This window comes from Anastrepha obliqua, chromosome 1, assembly GCF_027943255.1.
Source record: "Anastrepha obliqua isolate idAnaObli1 chromosome 1, idAnaObli1_1.0, whole genome shotgun sequence".
Taxonomy (NCBI): Eukaryota; Metazoa; Arthropoda; class Insecta; order Diptera; family Tephritidae; genus Anastrepha; species Anastrepha obliqua.
This window is the reverse complement of record NC_072892.1, coordinates 38,855,642-38,872,433: the sequence shown is the minus strand read 5'-3', so window position 1 is coordinate 38,872,433 and position 16,792 is coordinate 38,855,642. Positions and strand designations below refer to the sequence as shown.

Below are 16,792 nucleotides of genomic sequence, written 5' to 3'. Positions count from 1 at the left end.
AATTATTAAGAAAAGAAATGAAAGAAAGTCACACTACATATTTAAAAAGAATTCCAAAAAATATTGTAATTGGCCAAACTAAAATATTGTTATCGCTTAAACATATACATATGTATATTTATGGAATAAATGTTTATTTTGTTACTTCTTGTATGACGAAAATCACAAAACTTGAATAAAGCAGAATTTTTCGCATTAAACATGCAGAATTTTGGAAAGCAGAATTTTAAAAAGCAGAATTTTAAAAAAGCAGAATTTTACAAAAGCAGAATTTTAAAAAGCAGAATTTTTTTGCAATTTACAGAATTTTGTCACCCAGAATTTTGTAATACAGAATAATGACACGCTCCCAAAAGGAGAACATATGCATAGAATAGCAAGTTTTGATGACTTTCGTTTGAGGCATACTTTACAATTCAAATATTAATGCTCGGTTAGGGGGCGTCCATAAATTACGTGAGGTGTTTTTTTCAATTTTCTGAACCTCCCTCCCCCCCCGAATGAGATGTCGTGAGTTTTTATTCAACCCCCTCCCCCATCCCCCAATCTCACGTGAGATTTTTCAAAATGTGGGTTTCTTATGTAAACGCGTTGGATTGTTATTGTAAAAAGGAAAAAAATTTGCTTCGTGCTTTTATTTACGACTAGTTAAGACTAGTAATCAATATTGCTGAGAGTTATAAGTGTAATAAAAAGTTAACAATAGAAGACTTAAATCGTAACTACTGCGATTAAAAAAAGAATATCTACTCTAATTCAGTCCATGGAGAATCATGCGCGGTTTCAAGAGAGACTATTGGGACCAACATGTCCATATGATTTTCAGTAAAATCATCTGCTCCTTCAACTCGTTCTGATCTATCCACTCTAAGCCGTTGAATCTTGCGCACAGTAATATAACTCATTAGCTCGTCTTGTGACAATCCGTGAGGGTCGCACTTTGCGGTACATACGCGCTTGCTTAGCTGGTGCAATGTGAGCTGCTCGCCTGTGCTCTGCAGCTCTTGTGATAGATGCGAAGTAAATACCGCATGTACTGCAGCATCTTTTCTCTAAATCATCACGTATACTTGGGCAATAGAGATCATAAGGCGCGCTGATGAAGGCATTCAGCGGTTGAATCGGTAGGCATATTAGAAATGGAGCAAATGACTTTCCGTCATGTTCTTTAAAGTCCGGAATTGTCAAACGTCCATCAACCTGGGCAGGAGGTGGCAGAAAACGGTCGTGAAGAATCATATGCAGATCACTCCGGCATGGGCTGCAGCACTTCTGGTCATCGCATTTCACAACCTAAAAAAAAAATTAAAAGCAATTTCCTTTTGTAACTCTTAATAAAAATTTATTGACATTCGCGCTCGTTAAAAAACTAAAAAAAAAAAAAAAAAATAGGAACGCATAAAAATTTGATATGAATCAACTGCAATGTATCTGGAGTAAATATTGGCTCTCTCTAAACAAAGAAGGTTGGAACCTGTCCGTGTGTCGCTGCCACTCAGCTCGTTCGCTATTGTTCATCGAGTCGCGCGTTCGGCTGATAGTGGCGCGAAAACAAACGACGGGCTACACTGTACCGTAAATTCGGATTAAATTGAGCTATTTGGTATAAAACAAATATGATGGTTTGACAGCAGTAATGTATAACGTCGAAGTATGAATGAAATTATTTTCTTTCGAACGAATTAGTGAATAATCTTAATCATACTACGATTACGCTTAAGATTACATCTTAAGCATGCACAATCTGGATAATGGACCAAAATAGTATAATTTTTTTTTGTTTCAATCAGAAAAAAAATTGCGTGATATTTGCCGAGACCGCCCCCTCTCTCCAACGTAAGATTAGATGAGATTTGACTCGATCCCCTCCCCCCTTAAACAACTCACGTAATTTATGGATGCCCCCTTAGATAACCTAAAGTTTTGATGAATAATCATAAGTTTACGTTTTCGGGTAACATTTTGTTACTTTAATTTCTTAGAATGTCATGGGGATAGTCTTATGGCAAAATTTTGTAGCTTACATAGAAGTAGTATTCGTTCAGGAAATGTTGTTGTTGTACATATTTTTGTATGTAGAAATTCCTTCTACATTGGTTATACTAGTACAATACATTATGGAGACATGTACAATTTATATGAAAAAATACTATGGTAATAAAATTATAATTTAAAATACATCTGTAGATTTTTAATTCCCAGCTTCTTAATTGCCGTTGAAAGCATTGGTATGCCTTGTTTTAGCAAGTTGCTTGGCAACAGTGAAGGTGTTGCTCATCAACATGGCTACTGTCATGGGTCCAACACCGCCAGGTACTGGTGTTATGTGGCCTGCCACTTTACGCACTTCTATAAAAGAAATCAATATGCACATATGTATGTACGTATATTAATGCTTCTAAAAAGCAACTTCATAAAAGACTTGCCTTCAAAATCGACATCACCGACAAGTTTAGTTTTACCCGTCTCTTGATCCTGTATGCGTGTTATACCAATATCGATAATGCACGCACCAGGCTTTACCATGTCACGCTGCACAAGTCTCGGTTTGCCGACGGCTGTGACTATTATATCTGCCCCCTGACAATGTTTCTTGAGTTGCTCGGGTGGCGTATTGCGATGACAAATGGTTACAGTGGCGTCCATGCCCTCCGTTTCATGACGCCCATCTGTGTGTAAGAGCATTGCCGTTGGCATGCCAACATTCTTGGAACGTCCAATCACCACTACATTCTTACCAAAAGTGGGTATTTCAGAGCGTCGCAACAACTCGTACACACCTAATGGTGTTGCCGGTACGATACTCTTCATGTCGAGTGCCAAGCGACCAACATTGATCTCATTGAAGCCATCAACGTCTTTCGATGGAGCCACTGCATTACAAATGGTACGTTCGTCTATGTGATTAGGCACGGGTAATTGTACTAGTATGCCATCAACACCCGTATCATTATTCAACTTTTTGATGCAATTTAAGAGTTCTTCCTGTGTTGTGATTTCGGGCAATTCGATTGTGTTGCTATTGATGCCAACGTTTTTGGCGGCCAGCATCTTATTTTTCACATATATCTGACTGGCTGGATCGCTGCCAACTAAAATGGCGGAGAGCGTAGGTGCACGATTCCCTTGCGCGATATAATCGGCGATGTCTTTTTTGAGCTCGGTTTTAATCTTATCGGCTATTGCCTTACCATCGATGATTTGTGCCTCATGACTGAAAAGAAATGGAGTTTTTTGCAATAGTTTTAGTGATCTATGTAAAATATACAATCAAGTTTATGTTTGCGAATTATAGAAATACTAGCACACCCGGCCCGCTTCGCTGGGCACAATAAAATAGAATAGATATGGTTTAGAACAGAAAATATATGGTTTTCATATTATTTATTTCTTTATTCTTTATTCAAGCGCTTTGGCATAAACAATATTTTTTGTTTTTCTATTTGTTTTTGAGTAAATATAAAATATAAATTGAAAATCAGGAAAAAAGAAGATTGTTTTTGAATTTCAAATCAACGCAAATGAATAACTAAGAAACAATCGTCTTTTTTCCTGATCATCCATGAATTTTTCGTTTCAATTTATATGTTTTATTAAGCATTGGAGCTTTTTTAACCATTATCCATTTATATTTTTCAAAAAAAAAAAAACAACGAAAAAAATTTTTTTTCCACGAACACATAATTTCATTTGAACATTCGAATTTCACATTAAATTCTCAAATTTCGTAAGAAATTTTTCACTGTTCCAAAATCCAATCCAAAAAAATTCACAAAGAATTTTTACACTTTGCACTTACGTCTTCTCCTTATGGCATCCAAATCAAAAAGAAATATTGACACATTGTATATTAACTCACACTGTCAATTTGACAGTTCAGTTCCGCCCCAAGCGTTAAAAAAGTAAACGACATTATGGCTGGTTCAAAAGAACGCTGTACCCGTTGCCAGTGTTCCGAATTACAACCAAACTTTACGAAACCCATTTTCAATACTTACTTAACAATGTGCGTAAGTTTGGTTTAATTCGATGCAAAGACACAGCGGGTCCACGTTTTGGCATATATTTCGAGACCCTAGTCATCAATAGGTATGAAAATTACCCCGTATTAAAGCACTTATCAACAGCTTTCATAGGGATTTCTTTTAAATTTGTGTAACAGAAGAAAAACAGTTGTAGTTTCAAAAAAATGTTCGTAATATTGAACAAATGAGTAAATTTTACTTGTAGGAAAACTAGTTAATCCTCATAAATCGTTGCACTTCTGTATGTTTTACAGAGAGTTCTGGAGAGTTCTGCTATAGAAGGAAAGAGATTATAACGCTTTTCGAATAATTTACATTTACAAGGGATAAAAATCGATTTTTTTTGCATGTTATTGTAGTAAAACATTTCAAAAATACCGTGTTAAAATTTTAAGTCAATCCGAGCAAAACTTTTTAAGTTATAGAGCATAAAGCCGAGCCGCCTCAAACATCTGATAACTTAAAACTTTAAACGCGGTTTTCTCGAACCTTTTTTTTTAAAGTGCGTAGTCATTGGCATTTGAAAACTACTCAACCGATCCTTTTGAAATTTTGCACACATATTTTACATATAAAAAACCTACCCCCAACGTTTTTTTTCGCCATTTTTTTTATATTAAGGGTGTTTTACACCTACAAAATGGCGGCATTTTTTCGTCAAAAATCACTTTTTACTTCAAACGACTACCAAATGGCTGAAAATGAAAATAAATCGTCAAAATAAACGTTGGGGGAAGTTTAACTCATACTTTAATTAAATTATTCGATTTTTTTGATTTCAGATGATTCTACGCTGAGATCTGCTGACTACTGCAAAATGTATTTTTGAAAAGACGTCTACGTAAATGTGCTCTCATTCGCTCATTTTGCAATATTTTTACATGAAAATTTTATCAAATATTCTTGAAATGTTACTTTATAATATGCAACAACTTTTAATAAACTGACTTGAACCGTTTCGCTACAATAAATTCATGAAAAAAGTGTTTTTTTTTTTTTAGCGTTTCCCATCCACACTATCGAAAACGTAAACCAGTATCTTCACCCGCCTAAGAATTGGCCACTCCAAACTAACTCACGAACACCTCTCATCCACACCCCCTTCTGCTTGCCCATATTGCAGAAACAACCTAAGCATAGTACACATCCTCGACAACTGTCCAGCTCTGTCCACCAAAAGACAACTCCACTTCAATTCCACACAACCTTCCAAACTCCTAAAAAACATAACTGTAGACAATGTACTTAAAATATTCAATTTCATAAAAGATACCAACCTAATCAACAGCATTTAACCAATATCGACGAATTAAAAAAGCTTAACAATTTTCTATACGTGTAAAATAGCATATAAAGTTATATTTAAAACAATAGTACCGTTGGCCTAAGAAGCTAATGTGCTCTATCAATTAGTGTTATATTTCATATTGCTCTAATAAATAATAATAATAATAATAATAATAGTTTGGCATATACGCTACTAGTTGAAAAAAATTTAACCCTGTTCAGCAAGCAATATGCTGGCCAAAGAACCCCCTCAGCGGGTACCAACTGGAAGCGGAGCAACCTTCTACGTACGTCGAAAGACTTTACTACAATTACAGACGAGATCCAAAGTTATTTTAAGCAACAACAACAACAACAAAAACGGCGTACATACATTCCACACCTCACTAGCAAGGGGAACAGAACTTAATAAACGCAACGCGAGCTTTAGAGATATCCACATAGTTAACTTTTCCTAAATTTTGTAACGTTTTGGATGCGTGTGAATCCTGTCTCATTCTCTATATCCTTCGAATAATGCTTAGCTAGACCAAATACAATATGCATTCCCGATCTAGTTGAGTTAAAGTTGTGGTTTTTGAGACAAGTAATAGAAGTAAACACTACATTTTGTTTTTTGTATTACAAAATATTGATGAAGCAACAAAAATCTTTTACATATCTGCAAATTACAGTTATATCGAAGGCGAACGATATCCTTGACCAACATAATAGAGAACAAATTTTTATGAATGCTACTTTGGTTCACTGTATATATTATATATATTTATGTATGTATGTACCTATGTACATATAAGCTAATTATTTTTAATTATTATAATTATTTAACGTCATTTCGCTTATTGGCTAATGAATGTGTGTAGGTGCATACATATGTATATATGTAGTATGTACTCTAAATCGAGGTTATCAAAAGTCATGAAATTTTAAATTCACATTATAAAGCGCGAAAAGTCCCCTATAAAATATGCCATAACATCTGCAAATAAATACAAGGTGGCGCAAAAGTAACCTTGCGATGTTTTTTGGCTGTAATTTAAAAAAAAAATAAAAAACTTTGATTCTTCTTGTGGATTATTTTTATTTGGTATTTTAATTTTGACGTGATAACGTCTTATAATTCGATTTAACAGGCTGCACGCACGAAAAAATGTGTCGTTACCTTGCTCATTGCCGTTACCTTGAATGAACTGCAAGCGAAAGCGCGGAACGAACAAAGCAAACGAACGGCAACGTTCGACATCTTGCTCTCTCCTATTTAAGTGAGCGTATATGTATGTATATGCGCATATGTACATATATAAATTCACGTATTTGTATTTGCATATGCCTTCTTATTGATTATTATTAATTTGATTTACTTGAAGAATTTAAAATAAAACCAAGTTTGTTAATAATACCTGTTGTTTTAATGTTATTATTATTTTTTACATATTTTTTTATTATAACGTCTAAATGCGTCGTTATCTTGCTCATGCGTCGTTACCTTGCTTGAACAGCATGTTATGTTATGTTATGATATGTTATGTTATGTTATGTTATGTTAAAGTATATTATGTTATGTTAATGTTACCTCATTCTCTATATCCATACAAAATATCTATCAAACAAATAAAATTAAAATTTTCTTTTAAAAGATGCAACCATTCCATCAGTATTTTCTTATGACGTTATCACGTTAAACTATCCTCAGTAAACCGACTTTACAGACAACCTCTTTTTACTTTTACTTAATATAATATTTTAATTTTTTATATACTATGTATTAGAATTTAGCTTAAATTTAACACAAATCATATTTCCGAAAATGTTCAAAGAAATAAGAACAAAGAACTCTGCAACGTGAAGAATATTTTCGTTAAGACTGTACAATTGTGGAAATCTTAAGCGCTTTAAATTGGCTACTTACTCTATACTTTTTTACTACGCCCAACAACCTTCAGTTACCTTTACCTTCAGCACACTCCTCAACTCTTATATTAATATCTTCTTAATTGTATGGCTATTGAAAGGCTATATATTAAGGTAATCTTTTCTTTAATTTTTAAGTATAACATAAAAGGCTATGTCTTATTTGTGTCTAAATAAAAAATTATTTAAATAATAAGTTCACCAAAAAAGGTATTAAAAAAAAAATGATTGCAACCTTTGTTTTGTTTGAACTGCAAGACCGGTTCGGATTCTGAAATAATACGCATATTTAACTGGAATGCCGACCCTTAATCATCTGAAGATATTCGGTGTTACATGAGTTACCTCTCGTCACAACTTCTCTGTACACACTACAAGTACTGCGATAGGGGGAAAAAATGCGCACGTAGTCAAAGAGACCGTGTGCTACCTGGGGCTTAGACTGAAGTTGTTGGCGTTTCTACGACAGTCGGTTCTACGTTACCGAGACGACCCGGATTTATATCCGGCCAAGGACTGTCACTCCAGCAGCATTTCCCGTATGTAAAGATGGGGAATGTTTATGCTGCTACAACAACAACAACGCCCGAAGTTGTCGGATGACGTAATATCCAGTTTGGCAACTATGAAATTATCCTCTCCTATTATCAAACTTTATTTAAAGTATGGATTTCCAATAATATGTGGTATTCTATTAAAGCTTCTATAATGAGGAAGAGTTAGACGAAGATATTAATTTTATAAGTAGAAACAAATGCTCAGAACGTTTTAGATTTACAAAAGACAACAAAAGCTGAAGAAACATATTATTCAATATTAGTCATGCTAATTTCAAGAAATACAGTTTATTTTTCGCATTTATCCTTTGGCAGATATCTGGTTAAGTTTCTCCTCCAATTCGCAGTGAGTATCTTGATATTCTGTTTTCTTCTATTCTATTCTGAGTAGCTTTTGCCAAAAGACTGCTGATATTATTGTAGAAAAAACTATTTAGAACATTTGAGACTATTTGTCCAGAGTGATCATCGATCCTTGGGCAAAATGAATAGTAGTTATACGAAAAAGAAATCGGCTATGCGCGCTACCAGTTACAATTACATGCACACATATATTCTCATATTATTGTACACTAAATATTTTACATATGTATATCTTTATGCGTCATAATTGCAAATATCGAAGCTGATATATTTTTCTTAAAGGTGTGGCAAAGTCACATTTATCCATACGCGCATGTACACTAATCAGAAAAAGTTAACGTACACATATTCCTTTATTGAACAAATGAAAAAATAGATTTGTAAATATGTTTTTATTTAGAGATTGGAATTTAGTCGTTCACTACAAAAGGATTTCAAAACTATTAAAATAAACTCAGTGGCTCAATAAATACATTTGAAAAATACAGAAAAAGTTAACGTTTAGATTAGAATAACTTTGGTGTTTCTTTGTAACAATACATGTCTTAACACAGAAATAGTCCAAATGTGTCATACTCCGGTTTTGGGGGTACTTCTGCCAAAAGGAGTTTTTCGACAGTTCTCGCGTGACCACTGCCAACGAAATACATAATTTTTTTCAGTATTCATTGACATATAATCATGGAAAGACTTACTCCTCAACAACGTTTACAAATCTAATAATTGTATTATGAAAATCGATGCTCTGTTATAAGTGTTCATCGCGCGCTCAGACCAACTTATTGCCCATACATATGAGGCCCATTTTTGGCTTAATAGCTACGTCAATAAGCAAAATGGCCGTGTTTATGCTGAAGATAAGCCCGGAGCCATTACATCCATATAAAACAATCGTTTGATGCGGCCAATCGGCTGAAGGAATGTTGTAGCAGCAGCATAAACATTCCCCATACTTATATACGGGGAATGCTGCTGGAGTGACAGTCCTTGGCCGGATATAAATCCGGGTCGTTTCGGTAACGTAGAACCGACTGTCGTGGAAACGGCTGAAGGAATCATCGAGGCTGGCGCGAATGTTAACAGTAAATGGCAAACGCATTCGCGCCATATAAACGACTTTTTGATGCCGGAAATTGAAGCCCGTGATGTTGTTGTTGTTGTTGTTGTTGTAGCAGTATCTTCGCCCTGTCAGTGTAGTGTAAATTACCGGTCGTCTTCGTCTAGCTCATCTAACGGTAGGCCCACGAAACTGGCAGTTTCGACGGGTTGGGTCCAGAGGGAGAGAGGTGTTAGATGAGTGGGTTTGATGGGGCATGTGAAGAGGTTAGTGTCGTGCGGGGTACCTTCACATGCAGGACATATGTTTAGTATGTCGGGGTCGATTCTGGATAGGTAGGAGTTTAACCTGCTACAATATCCAGAACGTAGTTGTGCCAAGATTACGCGGGACTCTCGAGGAAGCTGGAGCTCTTCGTCTGCGATAGGTGGTGGTTGGACTCCGATAACGGCATTCGGGGGTCGGGAGCTTAGGAAGGTGGTAAGTGTCTCCCGATGAATATCGTTAATAGCCTGTCTGTATACTGTCTGATCCTGGAGAGGTCTGTCCGTTTTGTCCTGGATCTCGTCCACGTAGTTGAGGAAGTGTCTCCTGATGTGCCTGGGAGGTGGCTCAGGCTCGAGCAGGTGTCTGCATGGGTGAGGCCTACGGTGACACCCAAGCAGAAACTGCTTGCCGAGCATTTTGTTATGCTCCTTAACCGGGAGCATGTGCGCCTCGTCATGTAGGTGGTGAATAGGGGTCATCAGGAGACATCCTGTCGCGGTCCTGATGGCAGTATTCTGGCAGGTCTGAAGCTTCGTTCACTGCGTATCACTGGTTCCAGGCGACCAGACAGGCGCGGCATAGTTCAGAACCGGTCGGCCTATTGCTTTGAAAGTCGACAGCAACATTTCTTTGTCTTTGCCCCAAGTGCTGCCGGCAAGCGACTTGAGGACCTTGTTGCGATTCTGTACTCTCGTTGCAATAGCGGTTGTGTGCGCCGAGAAGGAGAGCAAGCTGTCAAAGGTGACTCCCAAAATTCTGGGGTTGTTTATCGTCGGAATTGGGGTATCATCGACGTGAACCTGAAGTGGCAGCTTGACCTCCTTTGTCCAGGTGGTAAATAGGGTCGCCGTGGATTTAGTGGGAGAAAGTTTTAAGTTTCTCGCAGTGAAGAAGCGAGAAAGGCTGGCGAGGTAGTCGTTTACTTTTGAGCATAGGCCATCAATGTCATTGCCCGACGCCATTATCGTGCAGTCGTCGGCATATGAGACCAGTGAGACTCCCTCTGGTGGCTGGGGGAGTTTCGAAATATAGAAATTAAAAAGCAAGGGTGAAAGGACACCACCCTGCGGTACTCCTTGCTTTATTTTTCTTTGTTTTGAGGTTTGGTCTCGAAATACTACCGACGAGTGACGACCACTCAGGAAATTCGCGGTCCACCTCTTCAGCCCTGGCAGGAGTGTCGACTGTAAAATGTCATCTAGTAGCGTGGCGTGGCTGACTGTGTCGAAAGCCTTTTGTAGGTCCAACGTAGTCATTCCCATGGCAGCCCGTTCTACGTTACCGGAATGACTCGGGTTTTTACTCCCGACCAAGGGCTGCCGCCCCAGTACACTAGCCCTGTCTAGTGCACCGTATTTTGAAGCCCGTGATCACAACACTTGGTTCCAACGAGACGGCGCTACTTGCCAGTCCGTGAAACAATGGATTTACTGAGTCGTTTGTTTGTTATCTCTTGTATTGGACCAGTGGATTGGCCACCAAGATCGTGTGATATGAAACCTTTGGACTTTTATTTGTGGGGGTATGTAAAGTCCAAATACTTTGTGGATAAACCAGCTTCGATTGAGGCATTGGAAACCAATATTACTAAAATTATTCACAAGATACCGACCGTAATCCTACAGCGAGTCATTCAAAATTAGTATTTACGAATGGCCGAATTACGGCGCAGTCGCGGCCAAAATTGGAAAGGGATTATTTATAAATATCATGAATGGTTCTACATACAAATAATAAAGTTTGAATTTTCGTTGTTTTATTTCAATTTCAAATCCGATACCTCTAAATTGATAACCCTTTACAATTATATTTTTATGTTTCGACAATTAAATTAGAAAAAAAATTACGCTTTTAATATTCAAAGGTAATAAAGAAGTAAAATTGCAACTGATCCTGTATGTTAACTTTTTGTGACTAGTGTACGGGTATATAAGGTAACTTCACCGCATCCACGCTTGATGCGGAATTAAATATCGCTTTGAGGGGATTTACAAAACTTAGCAACTGCTTACTGTGCCAAAACAATAACAACGAACAAACCGCAGAATGCACAATAAGCACAACAATGAGAATGTCAATGTTTGCATGCACATCTGTATGTGTATATTTAGGGATTTACCCATGACCACGTTACCGCACTGCATTGGCAAATAATGAATTCGCGCTAACAGCCAGCTAAGGAAATGGGAAAAAGTAATCACAATGTAGAAATAAAATTAATAATAAATATGTATAAGAATGTTTTTATCAATATTAGTGCTTAGATTTATTGCGGTAGTATTTCCTCGGAAGTGTTTACAGTTGTGAATCCCCGAATAATTCACGGAAATATTGATAATAGCAGCCATAGAAGCATATATGTACGTATGTCAATGAACTACATTCCCGAACCCACACACATTTATCAAATGAGTAACTCTTACCTACGTCAATACATATAGGTAATATGTATATATGTAAATATAAGTGCGTAAACATGATAATTACATGTGCATCTATTATACAATTATTAGAAGTGCAAAAAATTATTTAAAGTTAAAATGCATTGAATATGGTAGAAATCACGATATCTTTCGAATTTTTCTACATAAGTATACGAGTTTATTTGCTCAATTAATATTGTTACAATTTCAAAATTAACTTAATGAATTCTAAATATACATAGGTAATTACATACAGCGTGCGCCTTCTACAAGCGAAAACTCACTACTTTTCTGCACATATGTACATACTTGTATTTGTTGTTTTGAAGTTAAGACAAAATTATCTTTTCTATATGTACAGGTAAATTATTGTAATATGGAATAAATATTTATCGAAGCAGGTTTGCTTACGTTTTCTATAATCTATATTTTCCACGTATAAAATTATATGAACGAATAGGTAAGTGCTTATGTACCTTGCAGCAACTTTAATGTCTGTTTATCTACGAGCTCTAACGCCGACACAAACGTGTCGTATTCAATGTTTTTGCGCATATAATCCAACATATCGTCGGCATTAGTCCACAAGCAAAGTAAATGTTGCATTTTGCATGGCACCGCCAATCTCTTCCATTTATCCTGTACATTTAAGGCATTTACAAGATTTCGATACTTGCGTTCATCACACAATAATCCATCAAAAGTACTTGGTTGACTTTTCGCTACTTCACACTTGTCTGCATCGTCCAGCCCCATGCCTACGAATTCTTCCTTAATTCTTATTTTGCCTATATCTTTGATTTTATCAGACATATTCGTCTCTGATTGTGCAGTTTCAGTATCTTCATCTTCTTCAGTTGAGGAGGAAGATATCTCCTCTTCTTTAATAACCAAATGATCGCTAGCGTTGGTATTATAACCTAACGAAGCGAAGTATGTTATGATTTGATTTCCCACTTTTGACTTCAGTTCTCTGGCCAAATCGCCAACAGTACGCCCAGCTGCATTAGATGCTCGCATAAGTTCGGCTACATTTTGTGTTGTTGTATCCAGTATTAATTTCACAAATTCAAAATTTGACTGCAATACGGCCATATGCAAGGCATTATTGCGTTCTTTTGCATTCGGTACAAGCGCCGCACGTCGATCGTGCTGCAACAACTTCTTTGCCACATCATAATTTTTTTGCCGAATGGCTAAATGTAAAGGTGTGAAACCTTCGTCGTTCTTAATTGTCAAATCAAGCGTTACATCGCGATTGAGAAAACTGTCAATGCAATTCTGGTGGTGTTCCTTAACAGCAATGTGAAGCGCTGTATCTCCATCGCTATTTTGAATATTTGGATCGCAGCCGAGACCTAAAAGTGGTCGAATGTATTTAACACGATTGTAAAGACACGCTGTATGCAATGCGCTCTCACTGCGTGCATTTAGTACTTTGCTAAAAAGATGTTTTAGCTTGAAGTATTCCAATACAGAACAGGTTTTAATTACTAGTTTCGGATTGTCGCTAACAATAACCTCGTGTAGAATGCTCTCACGTAATTCATTTCTTTCCGAATGTTCGGTAAATATATCATCGACTTCTTTAGCTGCTTTGGCCAGCTGATCTTCACTCAAATTCCTTGCGGTTCGTATTTCATCGAATATTTTAAAAATACGCTGTAAATAACTATTTATTTGCACATCCACAGGAGTTCCTAATATAGATTTTCTATAAAGTTTGCGCATATCACTGGAAAGTTGGCGGTTTGTCAAAGATGTCGAGGACGTACCATCCTCTACAAGTGTACCGGTTGAAAGTTCATCATAAATACCTATACCAGATATATTTTCTACTGAATCTGTTGGGCAAATTTTAGCCAACTCCTCGGAGTTCATATGCATATACTCCTTGAATATTTCGCTGCCAATTAATTTGCTGATTTGTAAATTTTTATCGTATTCCTCACTGATGGTTGGCTGGTTCGAGCCATAAGCACCTCCCAGGTCTGTATATTGCATTTGGGGTTGTGCTTCCATTTTCATGTTAGCCGTTTGTTCCTGCACTGGTTTTGGCAATTCAAACGAACTTAGAGAACTGCCTGAGCCGGAGCTACTCGTGGCACTAGAACAGGTTCGACGACGCTTACGTGACACAACAACATCGCGTGGTTTGTATCGGAAAGTTACCGGCGGGAAACTACGTTCATCATCTGAAGGACGCACCAATTCTATGTTGACATCTACAGTTCTATCTATGTCTTTGTCTTTATATGGAGGTGTCTGACAAACGATCGCATACTGATGGTGCACATCAGATTCACGGAATTTTCCATATGCTTCCCAAACAAGATCATCATCATCGTTGAATTCGTAGAAACGTACTTTTATATTTTTCTTGCTTACTTTTTCCACCAGCAAAATAAGGTCATCTCCTCCAGACACGCTTCCGGTGGCAATGCTGAGACGACATATGCGGAGTTCACCAGTTTGAGCAGATTTTCGATTATTGATGGGGTTTGTGTAGACAGGAGCAGCTATGCGAGTGTACGTCAAGCCATCATCCTCTACTTTGAATGCTTCGAAACATAAGCGGACCTGTAATATGAAAAATAAATATCAACAAAAATATGACAATTTATTAAAGTAGCCAATCGGGTTTTGTAGCAACACGTAAATGCAACTCAAAATGTTGGCCACAACAAATAAAATTTCAATTAGGTACCTGATTTAGATTCATTTCCTTAGACTCTTTTTCTGTCTCTTTGTGCAATTCCTGAACCTCCTTTGTTGTTAATTCATTCCTGCCTAATTCAAACTTCAGACGATCCATTTTTTTCTTCAACAACTCATCGAATATAAACTTTTTTGCAGTGTGTATTATACCCATATTTTGGAATTGTGCTACATAGCCGCGGTCAGGTGAAACAATTAAATTATGTGGGTCACAAATGTCTGTGTCATCTTTTCGCACAACCAACTGATGCGAGTGTGGACTTTCAAGATTTGTTTGGAAAAGACTACACCGTATAACCGCTTTACCATTGAAATTGTACAATTCTACCTCGGGAAATGTTTTGGGAGTACGTTTTGAATTGGCGCCATTCAGTGAGCCATGCGTTCCATGCATTTCCGATTTGTAACGAAAACGAAACTTTTCAACTGGATGTTCTAGTATGCGCAATTCCGCAGGATATTTTCCATGTGATAAAGTTGTCATTGTGGGCGTAATATTTGACAATATTTGTGGATGCAGTCCACCATACTGATGTTGTGGTAATGTAACCATAGCTGAAGAGATTCCGGTAACTGGCATGTTGTAATTTATGTAGTTATTTGCTGCTGTCGAGGGATGAACACTTTGGTTGTATACCAGAGTTGCATTTTGCAATGTGGCATAAGATAGTTGGTTATGCGGCGAGCTAGAGGGCAAGTTTAAATTTGAAAATTCCGACTGTAATAAAGTCGATGGAGATTGTGAAGGTGAAGGCGGTGTTGATTGCGTATTAACAGGGCCTGGTGACATAGTTGAATATCCACTTGTGCTTGCGTTTGATGATTCGCTCACGCATCGAATACTATGCGTGTCCATGTCAATATATTCGTTAATCATTTTGACTTTTTAGTTCTATTATCTTTTTTTGAAAAATTTATAGGAATGCTTTTCTTCAAACTTCTTTTTAATATAATTACAATACGACCATGTGGTGTGATCGACGTTCGCGCTTAATCACTTTTTATTTCGAGTTATCGCAACCGCAGCACTTGTTGCACTAACAACATGAATATATGTTGATAAACATATTTCGAGGTATATACAAATATACAATAGTTTTACTGTTGGACTATTTACTTATTGATTTTTTATATGTCTATAACTATGTCTGAAACTTTCTGCGCAATTCACAACTGTTCCGATCAAGTGTACGATTTAAAATGAACTTCAGTATATTCACTCGTGGTTCATCGTGTTAATTGGAATCGCCATTTGAGATGGGTTCTTCCCCGTCATTGGTTTTCATCGGCCACCGTTTGTGGGTACCGCATTCGTGCTAACGAATAACGAACATGCCGGTGATTCACGTTTAGTGAAAAAAAAGTAAAAACCAAACTACATTTACATACATATAGTCGTAAAAGCTCTGTTACTACTATATTAATTTAACTTCTACCACTTTTTGTTTAGATAATTCACGTTTAAAAAAATAGGAATTCAGCAGTATTGGAGGATTAGTGAATAGGCCGCCACGATACAAATTATGCACGAATGTATATTTATCAGTACTGGAGCAACCGGTTATCATTGCGAATGTTCCTTGAATGATAATGTAAATAAGATCGTTTTATGCGGCTAAACAAAAGCTTTTACTCGAATAGCATCACAAGTACTTAGAACTTTATATCGGGTGTTTTTTTTAGTTGCATGAGAACTACCGATATCGACAAGCTAAGAATGGAATTGAATTTTTCTTTCCAAAAATTAATCAGCGACGACATTTGGTTCCAAGAAGACGGTGCAACTTGCCATACCCGCGCTTAACAATCGATTTATTGCAATATTCAAGCCACCATTAACGATTGGACTGATCGAATGGACCATGTAGTCGTAGCTGCGGCGGAAATATGCCGGATATCATATTCAAAAAATAAATGCCATAAAATTATACCAGATTATAATAAAAAACAAATGCATTCGAAAAATATTTCTGTTTTGTATTATAATTTTAAGTTCTCAAGCTCCTAAAAAACACCCGATATATGTGCATAAAAGTAATTCTTGGATGTGTTCGTTAGACAAAGCTTTTAATAACATATGACATCTGTTGAATGAGTTGTAACCAAAGCGAATTGAGTACTATGGTGGCGCCTTCCCAAAACAGTTACTTTTTTCGCGATTTTGACAATACCATACAAAACAAA

At 36.8% G+C, this 16,792-nt stretch overlaps 1 protein-coding gene across 1 annotated transcript; it reads right to left on the bottom strand.

The window, feature by feature from the left end:
- Nucleotides 1–1,941: 1,941 nt before the first annotated feature.
- Nucleotides 1,942–16,198, bottom strand: LOC129248369 (nuclear factor NF-kappa-B p110 subunit). Its single transcript, XM_054887933.1, has 4 exons — nt 14,598–16,198; nt 12,360–14,470; nt 2,427–3,214; nt 1,942–2,349 (listed from the first exon to the last, which is right to left on the bottom strand). Exons 1-4 carry the CDS (start codon nt 15,483–15,485, stop codon nt 2,207–2,209), a joined length of 3,930 nt encoding a protein of 1,309 aa, XP_054743908.1. The 5' UTR covers nt 15,486–16,198; the 3' UTR covers nt 1,942–2,206.
- Between the last annotated feature and the right edge of the window lie 594 nt (nt 16,199–16,792).